Source organism: Torulaspora delbrueckii, chromosome 5, assembly GCF_000243375.1.
Source record: "Torulaspora delbrueckii CBS 1146 chromosome 5, complete genome".
Taxonomy (NCBI): domain Eukaryota; kingdom Fungi; phylum Ascomycota; class Saccharomycetes; order Saccharomycetales; family Saccharomycetaceae; genus Torulaspora; species Torulaspora delbrueckii.
Window position 1 is genome coordinate 666810 of NC_016505.1, and position 14795 is coordinate 681604.

The 14795-nt window shown below is 41.3% G+C and overlaps 7 protein-coding genes across 7 annotated transcripts; 3 read left to right on the forward strand and 4 right to left on the reverse strand.

The window, feature by feature from the left end:
- Positions 1–3: 3 nt before the first annotated feature.
- Positions 4–648, reverse strand: VMA16 (H(+)-transporting V0 sector ATPase subunit c''; the record flags this gene model as incomplete). Its single annotated transcript, XM_003681762.1, has 1 exon — positions 4–648. One exon carries the CDS (start codon positions 646–648, stop codon positions 4–6), a length of 645 nt encoding a protein of 214 aa, XP_003681810.1.
- A 335-nt stretch (positions 649–983) lies between these two features.
- On the reverse strand, positions 984–2054 carry THR1 (homoserine kinase; the record flags this gene model as incomplete). The annotated part of the gene is made up of 1 exon (XM_003681763.1): positions 984–2054. The coding sequence occupies one exon, from the start codon at positions 2052–2054 to the stop codon at positions 984–986; it is 1071 nt and encodes a 356-aa protein (XP_003681811.1).
- Positions 2055–2490: 436 nt separating this feature from the next.
- Positions 2491–3945, forward strand: MAS2 (mitochondrial-processing protease subunit alpha; the record flags this gene model as incomplete). Its single annotated transcript, XM_003681764.1, has 1 exon — positions 2491–3945. The coding sequence occupies one exon, from the start codon at positions 2491–2493 to the stop codon at positions 3943–3945; it is 1455 nt and encodes a 484-aa protein (XP_003681812.1).
- Positions 3946–4103: 158 nt separating this feature from the next.
- Positions 4104–9752, reverse strand: MYO1 (myosin 1; the record flags this gene model as incomplete). Its single annotated transcript, XM_003681765.1, has 1 exon — positions 4104–9752. One exon carries the CDS (start codon positions 9750–9752, stop codon positions 4104–4106), a length of 5649 nt encoding a protein of 1882 aa, XP_003681813.1.
- A 515-nt stretch (positions 9753–10267) lies between these two features.
- Positions 10268–11134, forward strand: TDEL0E03600 (uncharacterized protein; the record flags this gene model as incomplete). The annotated part of the gene is made up of 1 exon (XM_003681766.1): positions 10268–11134. One exon carries the CDS (start codon positions 10268–10270, stop codon positions 11132–11134), a length of 867 nt encoding a protein of 288 aa, XP_003681814.1.
- Positions 11135–11526: 392 nt separating this feature from the next.
- Positions 11527–12069, forward strand: TDEL0E03610 (40S ribosomal protein eS27; the record flags this gene model as incomplete). The annotated part of the gene is made up of 2 exons (XM_003681767.1): positions 11527–11529; positions 11824–12069. The coding sequence occupies 2 exons, from the start codon at positions 11527–11529 to the stop codon at positions 12067–12069; spliced, it is 249 nt and encodes an 82-aa protein (XP_003681815.1).
- Positions 12070–12673: 604 nt separating this feature from the next.
- Positions 12674–14770, reverse strand: RSM22 (tRNA methyltransferase RSM22; the record flags this gene model as incomplete). The annotated part of the gene is made up of 1 exon (XM_003681768.1): positions 12674–14770. One exon carries the CDS (start codon positions 14768–14770, stop codon positions 12674–12676), a length of 2097 nt encoding a protein of 698 aa, XP_003681816.1.
- Between the last annotated feature and the right edge of the window lie 25 nt (positions 14771–14795).

Sequence of the window (14795 nt, forward strand, 5' to 3'; positions counted from 1 at the left end):
CAATCATTGAAATTCAGCAGCCTTGGCAGCCATCAGTAGACCGACAATAAGACCTAATAGCCCCAGGATAGAGCCAAAAATTTCAATGACAAGAATCTTCACAAAGAGGGAGGAATCAGCTGCATCTGAGACTGCTGCGGTGGCACCTGTTACACCAACTGCCACACCACAAATCAAATTGGACACACCAACGGTGATACCAGCCCAAAAGAGCGAATAACCAGTGTATAGGTTTGATTTGGAAAGTAAAGTCTCAGAGGATGCCACTGTCAGCTTTGAGGAAAAAACAATAGCGATAATCAAACCGTAAATGGCCACAACTTCACAAAAAATGATAGAAATCAAATTCTTAGTGGTAATTCTAGGTGCCCTAACACCTGCACCGATGATAGAAGAACCAGTGATAAAGATACCCCATGCGGCACCAACAACACTCAAACCAATGCAAAAGGCGATACCTAAGTTGGCCCACATATAAGGAGAAGACCTCACCAAGAACTTACCAATGTTGATATCAGTACCATGGCCCGTAAAAACTTTGTAAAGGATGTATACTACCACTATGGATCCTATCAGGTAGCTTAAAAACCTGCTTAAGGAGAATTTACCCAGCAAAGACTCATCTCGCGACTCCTTGACAACCACCATCTCAATTGCACCTAATGTGAAATGTGACTAGTTCTATTACAACTGTATATATCCAAATATTGTCGTTATTCGACCCTTTATGGTTGGAATATTTCACCATTTGGTTGCAAGAAGGCTTTAGATTTGATGATTTGAAGTGTAAACCCCGGGTAACTTATAACAATATAAAGACGGTCCACTATAATAGGTACTTTCGAAATACTAATGAGATCAATTGACTTGTATACTACTGCTGAGGTGGTCCTCTTGCCCCAAGCACATTAAATTTTAATTCTTGACCTCCTCGGATGGTTTTTATAATATACGGCTATGTAAAAATGCGGTGTAGCGCATCCTCAGAGTTGTTCAATGGAGGCACCATCGTATGCGGGGTCTAGTAGTTTCCAGGAGCATTGGACGTTCTTCTTGGCAAACCGGTTAATGATCTCCTGAGCGATCTCTTCGAAGTTTTCGGTTGCGACAGCCAAGATGGTTGGGCCAGCACCTGAGAGACAGATACCTAAGAGACCAGGGTAGGTCGATGGGGTGACACTTGATAGGATTTCCGTCAATCCTGGGATCAAGGTCTTTCTGTAAGGCTGGTGTACGCGGTCTTGCATTGCAGGGTAGATCAAATCTGCGTTTGGTGGATCCATTGTCAAAGCCGTGGTCAAGACAGCTAACCTTTGTAAGTTGAATACAACATCTGGGGTAGTGTATGCCTTTGGAAGTACGCCTCTGGAGTCTGCGGTGGAGAGTTCGAATTGTGGGATGATGGCAATGCACTTGATCTTTGGGTTCCACTGGTACTTGACATGTCTACCGATATCGGTTGGTGGAAGAGGTGGCACTAAACCGGTATCTTCACCACCGCTTGGTTCTGGTAGAACTTCGCTGAGTGGAATTTCACGTCTTTCGACCTCCTGAGGGGTCAAATCTCTCAAGAAAGAGCCGCAAAATCCACCCATCATAGCAGCAGTGATGTTGTCAGGATGACGTTCAATCATCAAACAGTAATCCAACATTCTCTGCTTTGAATAGCCAAGCTTACCGACTTCGCAACCCAGCATAACACCGGCAACAACTGCTGCACCGGATGATCCCAGACCACGACCTAGCGGAATAGGATTATGCACGCGCACTTTGGTACCACTTGGAAAACTCCTTATGTTGTTACAACGCAGCACGTATAGCGCAGTTCTTGTGATGAGGTTTGCGTCGGATCTCAATGGCACACTATCATAACCTTCACTCTCGGTAGTGTAACTCAATTTGCAGTTGTTAGGGTCATCGTTAGTCTCATGCGCGAGCTTAGAGTCGATAGTGACCTCTAACTCGAGAAATAATGATAAACCGATCCCAAGAACATCGTATCCAGGACCAATGTTAGCCGAAGAAGCGGGCACTGTGATCTTAAAACTTCTCATTTTTCAACCAAAAAAGACCAGCAAAATCCTCTACAGTCAATGCAGATATCTCGGTGAACCTGAACAGTTCTAATAATGCTTGAATTTTGCAAACTGTTAAAATATGTCTGCTGAAAGCTCAACTTTTCGAGCTTTTTGATGACTCTTCGATGAATTTTGGAATTTCAAGAATTTTTCAGCCGTCTCGAGAGATACAGAAATTCCTATTTGGGGATAAATTGTAAATCATCCAAATATGGAATATGGTGTTCGAAAAAGGAAATAGTGGTTCAGTATAGGTGAAAATGATGAAATTTATTGAAATATTGACTACATTTGAATGGTTCAAAGAGGTGTTTAAACTTGTCTAGACAGTGCTTTGAAGTGTGGAACGGACTCTGCAGTTGCTGTTTTAGGTACTGATCAAAATCGGGACGATTGAAGTTTTTCAAGAGCTATGTTAAGAGTTCCAAGTAGGAGGGCCTATTCACAATTGGCTGGTGACACTTTCCGGATGTCTAAACTGGCCAATGGTCTGAAAGTAGCTACTTCTGGTACTCCGGGCCATTTCAGTGCTCTTGGGATGTATGTTGGAGCCGGTTCTCGTTATGAATCGAGGAACTTGAAGGGCTGTACGCATATATTGGACCGTTTGGCATTTAAATCTACGCAACACATTGATGGCAGGACTTTTGCAGAAACTTTGGAATTGCTAGGTGGAAATTATCAGTGTACTTCCTCCAGAGAGACAATGATGTATCAGGCATCTGTTTTTAATCAGGATGTTGACAAGATGTTGAACCTTATGTGTGAGACAATAAGGTTTCCGAACATTACAGAGGAGGAGTTAGCTGAGCAAAAAATGACTGCTCAGTATGAGATAGACGAGGTGTGGATGAAGCCGGATTTGGCTCTACCTGAGTTACTGCACACGACGGCATACTCGGGAGAGACTTTGGGTTCACCTCTTCTGTGTCCTCGTGAACTAGTACCATCCATCTCAAGGTACTACCTAATGGATTATAGGAACAAATTTTATACCCCTAGGAACGTTGTGGCAGCTTTTGTTGGTGTCGAACACGAGAGAGCTGTTGAGTATGCTGAGAAATATTTCGGTGATTGGGAATCAAGCCACCCTCCAAGAGCACATAACCCTTCCGTGTACACTGGAGGTGAAACTTGCATACCACCGGGCCCCGTTTTTGGTAATCTGCCAGAGCTTGCTCATGTTCAAATTGGGTTTGAAGGTCTGCCAATTGATCATCCAGATATCTATGCATTGGCTACATTGCAAACCTTACTGGGAGGTGGTGGTTCATTTAGTGCAGGTGGTCCAGGTAAGGGTATGTACTCGAGGCTTTACACCCATGTCTTGAACCAGTACTACTTTATCGAAAACTGTGTGGCATTCAATCACTCATATTCAGATTCTGGTATCTTCGGTATATCTGTCTCATGTATACCTCAAGCTGCATCTGAAGTGGTTAGAGTCGTTGCAGAACAGTTCGCTAATACTTTTGCCAACGATAAACTCAAGTTAACGAAGGAAGAGGTGTCTCGTGCTAAGAATCAATTGAAATCCTCTCTTTTGATGAATTTGGAATCAAAGCTCGTCGAATTGGAAGATATGGGGAGACAGGTACAAGTGCATGGACGCAAAGTTCCACTTAAAGAAATGATTGCAAGCATTGAGAAATTAACTCCAGAGGATATCCAACGGGTGGCAGAAACAGTATTCACTGGTAAAGTAAAGAATAATTCCGCTTCGACAGGAAAACCTACTATTGTTATGCAAGGTTACAGAGAGGCATTTGGAGATGTGGAGGCTTGCCTTGGACAGTATGGTTTGGGTAATTTATCCCCACCAAGCCAGGGCCCCATCAATTTTTCTAAAAGTTCAAGATGGATTTGATCTTCACACATAATACAAATTGTCCATTATTACAAAACTTATACCGAAAACGATGTGACTGGCATAGATATACTGTTTTTCACGGCTTCCATTGACCTTGGCTGTATGTTAACCTGTAAATAATAATCAAAACATCGTGATATCTCCTAATCAGTTTACTAGATCAGTACGCCTTCATCATGCGTTTTGGCATTTGATCTGCCAGATGCTAGAGACTCGTACCTCTGCTTCCAAAACTGAGATTCTCTTTCTAACTGTTCCATTCTTTCTTCCATGTTTGTGTTATCCCGAACGGTTTTCTTCAGGGACATTTCTTGCTGTGATATGTGCCTTTCCATGGTGCTAATTTGCTCGTTATAATGCAGTATCTCCTCATCGAACTTCCTCTTGTCCTCATTTGCAGTCTCAAGCTCTCGTGTTTGACTTGCGTTTTTTTGCCTCAATTCTTCGATGATTCGATCAACATTCTTCAGCTTCTTCATTTCTTCATACTTCAATTCAGATTCTTGAGAGACCATGTTTTCAAGCTCATGAATTCTAGTGAGCCAAGCATCTTTCTCGGAAGAGTCTGCCAGTTGGGCTTTCAAAGACTCGATCTTGTTTGTAAGTTGAGAATTGGAACTGTTCAAAGATTGATTCTCCTCATATAGATTGATACTCTTCTGTTTCTCTTCCTTGAGGTATTTCTTCAACGTGTCCACGTCGTTATGAAGCTGTTTTACTAAACTCTCATTTCTCAGGTTTTGGTCGTTTTGTAGTGCAAGGGTCTCTTCGAGACATTTGACCTTATTTGAAATGTCATACTTCTCATTCAAAGATTTCTCTAAATCTCTTATCGAATTCTGATACTCACCCCTCAGATGCTCAAGGTCTTGTTCAAGATTACTCTTTTCCCTCGAAACTGTATCCAGTGTAATGCGCATCGATTTTATTTCTGCATTTGCCGACTCCAATTGTTTGCCCAGATCTTTCTCTGCTGCATCCGCAAGGTCTCTTTCATTGCCCAAAGTTCCCACGAGTTTCTCATAATGATTCACCTGGCTGAGCAAATCAGTAATTTTCGCTTCTGAATCATTCGAAGAAACTTGTAAGTCATATTTTATTGTCGATATCTCCTTCTTAAGCTCAGATTCCTTCTTCATGTACGAATTTACTTGAGATTTCAATTCTTCGATCTCTTCTATGTATTGAGAGTTGTCCTCTTCCCGAGATAGTCTTTCTTTCAAGTGTCGCAAATCCTCGTTCAACATCTTGTTAATCTCTTGAACTTTCTTCAATTCCAGAATGGTTTCCTGAAGTTGCATATCCAGATCGTTTCTTTCCGTGTCACCTTGCCAAATTTGCTTATCCTTCTGTTTTACTTGAAGCTTCAATTTCTCAATAACCTCAGCCATGCTCTTAACATCATTCTCGGCTTCCTTTAGATTGTGCATGTACTCCCTAGATCTGGTTTCGTTAACGTGTAGGTCATTTAAGCAATTCTCATACTGCTGCTTTTGTTGCTTTATATTCGCAACAAGTAACTCGTTTTGGCGTTCGGTAGAGTCCAAATCCTTTTGTAGTCTTTCAATCTGCTCAGTCAGTAGAATGTCCTTGGTGGCAGATTGCTTAATTTCATGACCAAGAGAAGCAATTTTCTTCTTTGCATCGACCAGTATCTCCTGCAGTTTGTAGTTCTCCAGCTTGTGAAACCTGATTTCGTCTGCGTACTTGGAAACGCTCTCACGATTAGTGAAGATATCACCGGTGATGTTCGTCCTATCTCTTAGTGGTAATGAACGCAGTTTGGTCTCTAATGATTTGGCGCGTTCTTCGCTTGCCTCATACTTCAGCCTGTAAATGTCATGAGAAGAATCAGATCTTTGTATTTGATTAAATTTATTATGCAGGGCAGCGGCAACATTTTCGGCATCACACCGAGATTTGATCTCGAGCTCCAATTGCCGCTTCAAATGGTCAACTTCTAAGACGAGTTTCTCAGTGTTGACCTCTAATGGCTTCAACTTAGATAACTCAGCATCAAGATTGACTGAAAGGTTTGCTTCCTGAATGATCTTCCTCAGCTTCTTAACTTGACTGTGTGCTATTTGTGAATCGAAACACGATGACGCAAGCCTAGTCTCTGTAAATCTTAGCCTGGAGCTCAAATCTTTCTTTTGCTCGATCTCTTCGTCTAGCTTTCTTTTAAGCTCTTCAAACTTGATTTTTAGATCCTTGTAATAGGTTGCAAGATCAAGTTTCTTTGTTTCAGACAGTTCAAAGTTGTCTCCCATATCTCTTAGCGTTCTGTGGTCATTAATATGTGTTGAAACTTTTTGATTGAGGTAGCGATTCAGTGAAATTTCCTCAGCAAGGCGACGTTCTAGTTCCTTTATTGCCAAGCTATCGTCGTTACTCTTCTTTTCTTGCGCCTCTCGAGCTTCGCTTTCCTTGCGGAAGTTCTCATGAACTCTTTCCATCTCTTGAATTTTCGTCTTCAGAGTAGAAGCATATGCCCTAGATTCTTTGAGCTCACCAAGCACTTTGGCATGTTCTGCTACAGTGTTATCCCTTTGAGTCGAAATCGTTGACATCTCATCCTGATGAGAGGTAATCTTGTCCTTGAATCTTTGCAAGTCTCTTTCACGAGCTTTCAAGTCACGACCAACTGCTTGCTTTTCCTTCTCTGAGGTGCTTATCTGTTGACGTAAATCATTGTTTTCTGCGATTAAGTTTTGTAGACGACCCATTGCCGCAGTACAGTTTTTCTCCAAAGTCACTAATTTGACATCTAAATCTTTTTCTGAAGTAAGCAGCTTACTTTTCAGGCTCTTAATCTCATCATTCTTAAATGTTTCAACCTTTTTCAAACTTGCTATATCCTTTGCAATATCATCTTTTGCTCTTTTCAGGTCAGCAATGGCTTGATCCCTCACGATGATTATCCCTTCCAATTCCTTGATCTTGGCTATTAAACCTGTTTTCTCATCCTGTAGTGATTTGAGTCTCTCTTCTTCCTGGGTGGAGAGTTGCCTTATTTGTGACACTTCTGAAAGGGCCTTCTCGTGTTGTTTCTGGGCTTCGATTTTCTCTTCCTCGATCTTCTTCCTTAAGCTTACAGCCTCTTCCAACTGCTTCTCTAGAAATAAATGTCTGCTCTTCGCTTCCTCAATACTACGAATCTGTTGATCTAGTTTATTTGTCTCAGTAGCCAGTAACGAGCGAAGTTCTTCTAGATCTTTTGCAACTTGCATTTTTTCAAGTTTGAACTGATCTCGCTCATCTTCTGCTGCTAGTAGTTTAGACTCCAGTGCTTTCACTTGTTCTGCTATTTTCTTCGTCTTTGTGATATCGTGTGAGGATGATAATAATGGCTTGATCTTGAGGTATAAATTATACCATGGATCTTCCATTAGCCTATTGAAGATCCTGAAAGTGTGACCCAAAGCTCTGGCAGCTCTTAATTTACTTAATTGCCTGTTGATATCAATTCTAATCTGATGACCACGGATGTTGGCATTCAGTTTCTCTGATATCTTCGCGAGGATCTTCTCCTTCTTAGCCTCAAGTTCTGCCAATACACCAGCTTTCAGAAACAGTTTAGTACTACCAACTTTGTAAAGACTGGGGTCCAAGCGAAGTGATGAAAGTAAGAACTCTGTATTTTTCTTCGAGTTGGAGGAGAATCCAAAACCGTCGGATAACAGTTTATACCTTTGAAAGAACTCTTTAAAGAATATACGATTTGGGTAACCTTCGCGGGCGATCCTTATTCCTTCTAAAACACCATTACAACGCAATTGATCCAAAATGAGCCGTCTATCAAATGTCTTGGACTTCTTTTCATTGTTCGGTATTATACAACGAGCAAAATGAGGTTGTGTTGATGAAAGTTGATCCAACAATGACACTAGTTGCTCCCTGTGACGACTTGAGGTAGTTCGGAAAGCTCCACCACGTTTCCTCTGCGAATCATCGAAAAAGCTTTGCACAAGCTGATTTGAGGACGATGTGAGGACGCTCAAGAGGTTATCACTCAAAACATCCTTGTTCTTTGATAGCCAACCATCAATATTGTACTCAACATCACCCGCGTAGTGTGTGAGTATGAAACAGAAAGGTTTCTTAGACCTTTTGAACTTGGTAGATTTTTGATCCCAAGTAGAGATAAGTTTTGAATTGAAGGATTCATCTGTAGACTTTGGTAGGATGGATTCCTCGTCGAGCAAAGGTAAGACACCAGTTGAAGGACCCCTTTGTTCAATCAAGTTGATAGTCGATTGTAGGTCCTTCCCATAATCGATGTAGTCCCATTGAATATTCTCCTTTAGGTACTCACTTTGCTCGAGGACAAACATGTAATGATTGAAAAACTGTTGTAATTTCTCGTTCGTATAATTAATGCACAATTGTTCGAAAGAATTGCTTTTAAAGATTTCGAAACCTGCAATATCAAGTAAACCAATATAGTTTGCGGTCATCGAACCGTGATCGAGACTCTGATTAATCCTGGCAACTATATGGGCAAACAATTTTTCGTAGAGTGATCTTGAAAGGGAATTCAGGATGAATCGCGCCTGAGTAGCATTCTTTGATTGTGATACCCATTCTTTACCAGCTTTTGATTTAGGTTTCAAGATTGCAGTTTTCAACTCATCCTCAGTAACCCCCAATAGTTTGCAAAGTTTTGAGATATCATTCTTAATTGATGCCTGTTCTGATCGCTCCGATACGAATTCGACATTACCGATATGCAAGATGATAGAGATCACTTTGAAAATGTCAAAAATCTCATCCTGACTAAACCCAACGATCTTGAATGCACTCAACAGTTCTTGGAAGTTCAATGAATCGTCTACTCCTGGAATGGACGCATTAGAATTGTTCAAATAATTATAGCTAGCAATGGATCTCGAGTCCAATTCCAATTTTCTCAAATCCTGAGACGTTAAACCCGACAATAGCTGGTAAAAGATGTGATAGTTCCTCTCAAGCGACGTCTGATGTACAACTCTGGATTTCTCCAACAAATACCACTCTATATGAGCACCATTTATCTTCCCCCTCTCATCAAACTCGATCTTGATAAACTTACCAAACCTCGATGAATTGTTATTACGCACAGTTTGAGAGTTACCGAATGATTCCAAAATCGGATTGCTTTGCAAGATCTTCAATTCGAAACTCTCTGCACCCGACGACACCAATTTATCTTCAGAAGTGATAGAAGCCAAATATTGTAAGATCCGTTTCGTATTTTGAGTCTTCCCTGCCCCAGACTCACCAGTAACCAGAATAGATTGGTCCTGTTTATCGGAAAGTAGTCTCTGATAGGCTTCCTCTGCTATGCCAAAGATATGCGGTTTATTATCCTCCTTGGGTGAGCCATGATATAGATTGATATATTCCTGTGTGTATATCCTCACATTACAATAGGGATTGATAGCCACCAGGAAAAGCCCTGAATAGGTGTATATCAAATCTTCACGGTACCTATTTTCCAAATTATAAAGCACACTAGGCTCGTTTAAATGCGTCAACTCGGACATATCATCAACTTTATCAAACGCAGCCGGATTCTCGGGTGAAACATCCACAATCTCATACTCATGGATCTCATTGGACTCCAACAAACGTACTACACCAACTTGTTTATCTCGATTACTCCTATCCTTAACGATCTTCGTATCCAGCAAAGTCCCTCGCACAAAAACTTGAACCGTATCAGGAACCCACACCGGAGTACCATGATCCTGACCAGTCATTGATCTTCCAATTTGATCTACAAAGTGATTGATGAATGTATAACCGCCAGGATCGCCACCCATTTGTTTTGTTTACCTTGTTTTGCTTTGTTTACATTTTTGAGAACTGGTGTCACCCTGCCACAAGGCAAAATCTTTGACTCTGTTACCCTCTCCTAGAAACAGAGTCATCTCGCATTTCGCCGAAGTTTTTTTTTTTGCTGACGGTCTTCGCACCCTTAGCAATCCGTTAAAAAACCGGACTGTTCGGGCGGGGGCGCCCACGTTAAAAAAGTGTCAGAAGAAGGCCAAGACCGAAAAACTGCCGCCGTTGTCCGCCAAGAGTATAGCTTGGCCACCTAATGTGGAAAGTGGGGCCGCTTTTCATGGGTTATTACGTCGGGGTTTAAGCTTCCCAAAACGGCTCAGAAGCCTTCGCTATTGTTATTCTGGAAGGCTTTTTTTAACTCTTCAGGGCCCGTCAGAGTCGAGCGAACGCATGCCCCTCAGGCAGTGACGTCTTTTAAAAGGAAGCTAGTTTATGTTCTCTGAATAATTATTCTTCTCAACAGTATGTATGGAAAAGAACAATCGAAAAGATGTCTAGGATATCATTTGATCCCAATTTAAAAGAATGGCCGTTAAGATGTTTCGACCGATCTTGTGCTAGAATTTGTGTTATGGGAGACATCGGAGTTGGTAAGACTTCGCTAATATTGCGATGGCTAAGAGGTGTATTTGAACATTTTGAACAAGGTGCTTATAGTGAGGATTTATATCATCGAAGTTTGCTTATGCATGAGTTGCATAAGAAAAATGGTATGGAGGAGGATGATTTTATTGATGAAGGCGATGATAATTTGAAAAAATACTCGGCATTGGATGTTCAAATTTTGGATTGTGATTATGTGGATATGACGTATGATAGTGTGGAACTTGTAACTGCTCAGATTAAACAGTGCGATGCGTTTGTGTTGTGCTTTGAGCCGACGAGCCGGGAATCGTTTGAAAATCTAAACGGGTTGTTCCATAAGATAGTGGAAAACGCGGAGAACCCATCGATTACGATTTGTTTAACCAAGAGTGATTTGTATTTGGATTCTGAGATCAAGATTGATGAGGTGGCCGAGCGGTTGGGGGCTTTGGGTTATTCTATGGATGACGATTATGAGGAAGTTTCCGCCAAGACTGGTGAAAATGTTGATCAACTCTTTTATTCTGTATTGAGGAAGATTTCTCAATACAAGAAACAGGCTAGAATGGCATATAGAAAGCAGGCTGTAGAGACTGGCGAGGTGCAGGACGCTACGCCATCATTACTACAGTCTACTCCTTCGCCCTCGCCTTCGCTGCAAAGTGCGAAATTAACCGCGCCCGCTAGAGTTGCAGCTCCGAGATCAGTGGCGGCAAGACCTGATGAGGAGGAAAAGCACAAGCAAAAGAATGCATGTTGTGTAATATGTTAATTAGTGATAGATAGATAGTAATGATTACGATAGGGTGATATTGGAAAACTAATAAGTACTGTTTAGAATGTTCAAACCATGGCAACGTCATCATGATTAACAGAAGTATCCACTAGTGACGTTTATTCTCTCTATTCTGTGGTAGTATGCAGGTCTGTATTTGTGACTGTTTGTAAACACCCAAGCACCATGCTACAAAATCCTCACACCAAAGTGAAAAGTTTTTCTCGTGGCCGTTTTGAAAAAGTGGCTCGCGGAGAAGAAACGAAGTCCCCAGAAGACAGAGAGATAGGCGATGGGTCGCATTACATAAAAGAGTATGATATTTGGAAAATTCACTGCTCAAAAACCTTTGTTATCAAACCCATAATAGAACTTCATACAAGCACACTATGGTATGTTTGGAACCACCGTGGAATACCAGATACGATGAAATCATGAATAAGAGTCCAGTCAGTCCCGTAAAGATACACAGGAAACGTCAAGGATGGATAAATGGATGAGATGAAAAATTACAGATCGATCCAGGATGCCAAGGCGGATTAGTAACAATTAGTAACAATAATAGTGGGATATCAATAAGAGTACGATTGTGGAATTATGGGGTCTGACTGACTGAGTTGTGGTTTTGATATCTTTTTATTGCAAAGGAACCAAATTACTAACAAAAGTACTCTTTTTTATTACAGGTTTTAGTTCAAGATTTGTTGCACCCATCTGCTGCTTCTGAAGCCAGAAAACACAAGTTAAAGACTTTGGTTCAATCTCCAAGATCTTACTTCTTGGATGTCAAATGCCCAGGTTGTTTGAACATCACTACTGTGTTCTCTCACGCTCAAACCGCTGTGACTTGTGAATCCTGTTCTACCGTGTTGTGTACTCCAACCGGTGGTAAGGCCAAGTTGTCCGAAGGTACTTCTTTCAGAAGAAAGTAAATATAATTGTACATGTTTTAGTAATCTTTAAACAATCGTCATCATTAGAAAGTTTTATGTTACTGAATTGTTGGTATAATGGTTTAAAAGTATTTACAGGTATATATAAATATCATGAGAATTACTCACTAAGGATAGGAGGAAATTTCAATCAGGCTGCCGTCGGGATCACGGCAGTAAACGGATTGAATGTTTCCGACAGCTCCTTCTTTGATAACAGGCCCGACTTCAACTTCAACGCCATGCGATTTCAAATGTTCTACAATGAGTTCGGGAGGTGTTTCGACTAAAAAACATAAGTCGGAACTACCAGTTGCCACTCTCTTAGCTGTGAACCATTCCTCTTGTGTGGTGTCCTTTGGTCTTAGTTTGATCATTTGCTTCCCAAATGAAAGTACATTTTTCTTTTCTATTCTCTCTTGTTTCATCCCAAGTACCTTGGAATACCATTCGGCAGATATCTCAACGTCATTGACGTTAAGGACCATGTGATCAATCGCTTTAACTGATAGGCTGGTCATTAGTGTTCCCTTCCAATTTCTAATGTTGAGGTTGTGTGTAGTTAAACTCCCTTTTATCGATCGCTCGAGGAGAAAAAATTACATTAATGATCACTGCCACCAATTTTTCGCTTGTTGTAGAGCTTTTGCTTTCTTTGAGAACCTCTGGTGTAATCGTAGCCGTAAACTTCTGCTAGGCCATCCACTTCTTCTTCTAAGAGGCCCTTGGCATCGTGCTTGATGTCGTTGTATTTCTCTGCAATCTCTCTATCTTGCTTCTTCATAATCGTTTTCGATTTCTTGATCCGTTCCTTCTCTAATTTTTCAAATTTGTCTACGTTCAAGTTTGCAGCGCCTTTGATCTTTGTCTTGGCGTCTAATCCCCACAAGTCACCTTTAACTGCCTTTCGAGCATCATGATAAATTTCTTTATCGAAAGATTTCGGTATAACCCATTTCTCTAGTTGTCCCGATGAACCACATAGATCCATCGTTACGTGGCCTTTCCTCTTTATCGGCTGATTGATTATCCTTGGCCAAGTCTCCTGTGTGCCATCACCTAAAGACCCAATATCATAATATGCTCTACTTTCTTCTCTCTGTTTGTCAATTTGAGAAACGGTCTCTGAATCTGTTTGAGATCTCTGGGCGATCAGATACGAATAATTTAAGATTTCGTAATTGCGGCCGTTGGGTCTACCAGTGCCGGGTTTAGCAAGACCTTCTATTCCGACACCATCTGTAGGTTCTTGCCAACGAGTCGCTAGAATTTTACCTTTCTTCAATTCTATGTTAAATTTAGGTCTCATTATTGATTTTTGGAAATTGCAGAATTTTAGCTTCTTACCTTCATCGTATTCGTAGTATTTGGGGTTGCCGATCTGCAGAGGACACTTTCTATGATGAGGACATGGTGCTATAATTTTTAAATGGTAATTTGGATGCTCTTCTACATTTTCTTCACTCATCTCTTGTAACAATTCTGGTTCGAATTCCATATCCTCTGCCTGAACTTCTCCATGCCGAGAACTTATCTCTTGCATCAGCTTTTGGGCGTCTTCCTCGAGCTCACCATCATTGCCTTCAGTTGTGGGGCGCCGTTTGATCGAAGAGCCCCTCATATAAGGTCTTGGAATTTTACCATGTTCTTCTGGATAATTTTCAGGTCTTATCATGATTTGCCTTGCTCTACTGATAATCTCGAATCCAAGGGGGTTACCACGCTCTACAATAACGATGTAGCCACCGGGCGCCAGTAATTTCAGATAGTGCTCTACATTGTCATCGATTTGCATCGGGAAGCGTTCCTCATTCTTCAACAACTGATGTGTTAGGATGATAAGGTCATAATTACTCGAACCGGGTACCGAGTTTCTCAACTTAGTGTTAATATTGATCTTTTTTGTCATAACTTCTCCTACCAACTCTTTGTCCTCAGTAATATCATCCTGTAATTCTTCAGTTGCCTCCTCTAGGGCAGAATCTTTATTAGGTATTTCACTCAGGTATCGACTCAAAATAATCTTGGCTCTTTTTTGCATTTCAACGCCACTAAGAATAACAGCTTCCCTCAGCTCAGGGTTGAAGTTCTTGTCCATCAACTCATTTAGTGCCACGATACCTGTAGCAGGTCCATAACCCACATCCAAGATTCTTTTGGGCTCGAACGAGGGTCCTACTCGTTTTTTCAGCTCTGCCAAACTTTGAAAGATAGAGCCATAATTTTGAACAAATATAGCTGCAATGTGTGAGTCCACCTCCATCTCGGTTCTGGCTGGGCTATGAAGTTTCTCTCGATACATTTCCACAAAATAGTTGGCAGCAGATCTCCTAATGTTGTTTGGCAAGTGCAACGACAAAATATTGTTCTTAATGGCCTGTGACACAATTGGATTCAATTCTAGCTGATCTCTGTATGTTCTGGCCTGCAGGGTCTCGGGTAAAAGTCTTGCCTCATGAGCATTTTTTCCATGTATGAGGGAGCCAGACTCATGTCTATATGGTGAGGACACTGGATGCGATAGCAACTGATCTCTATCTATGACACGATCGTTCGCATTTTCCCCGACAACTTCGCCAAACGATTGTTGTGAAGTCGATCTACATTCAATATCGATATCGACATCTAAGAATTCACGTCTCGGTATGCTGGAATGCAATCTAATACCTCTAGCGCATCTGATACCCGCTGCTCTTAACATAGATATGTGACTTGCTTTCCACTTT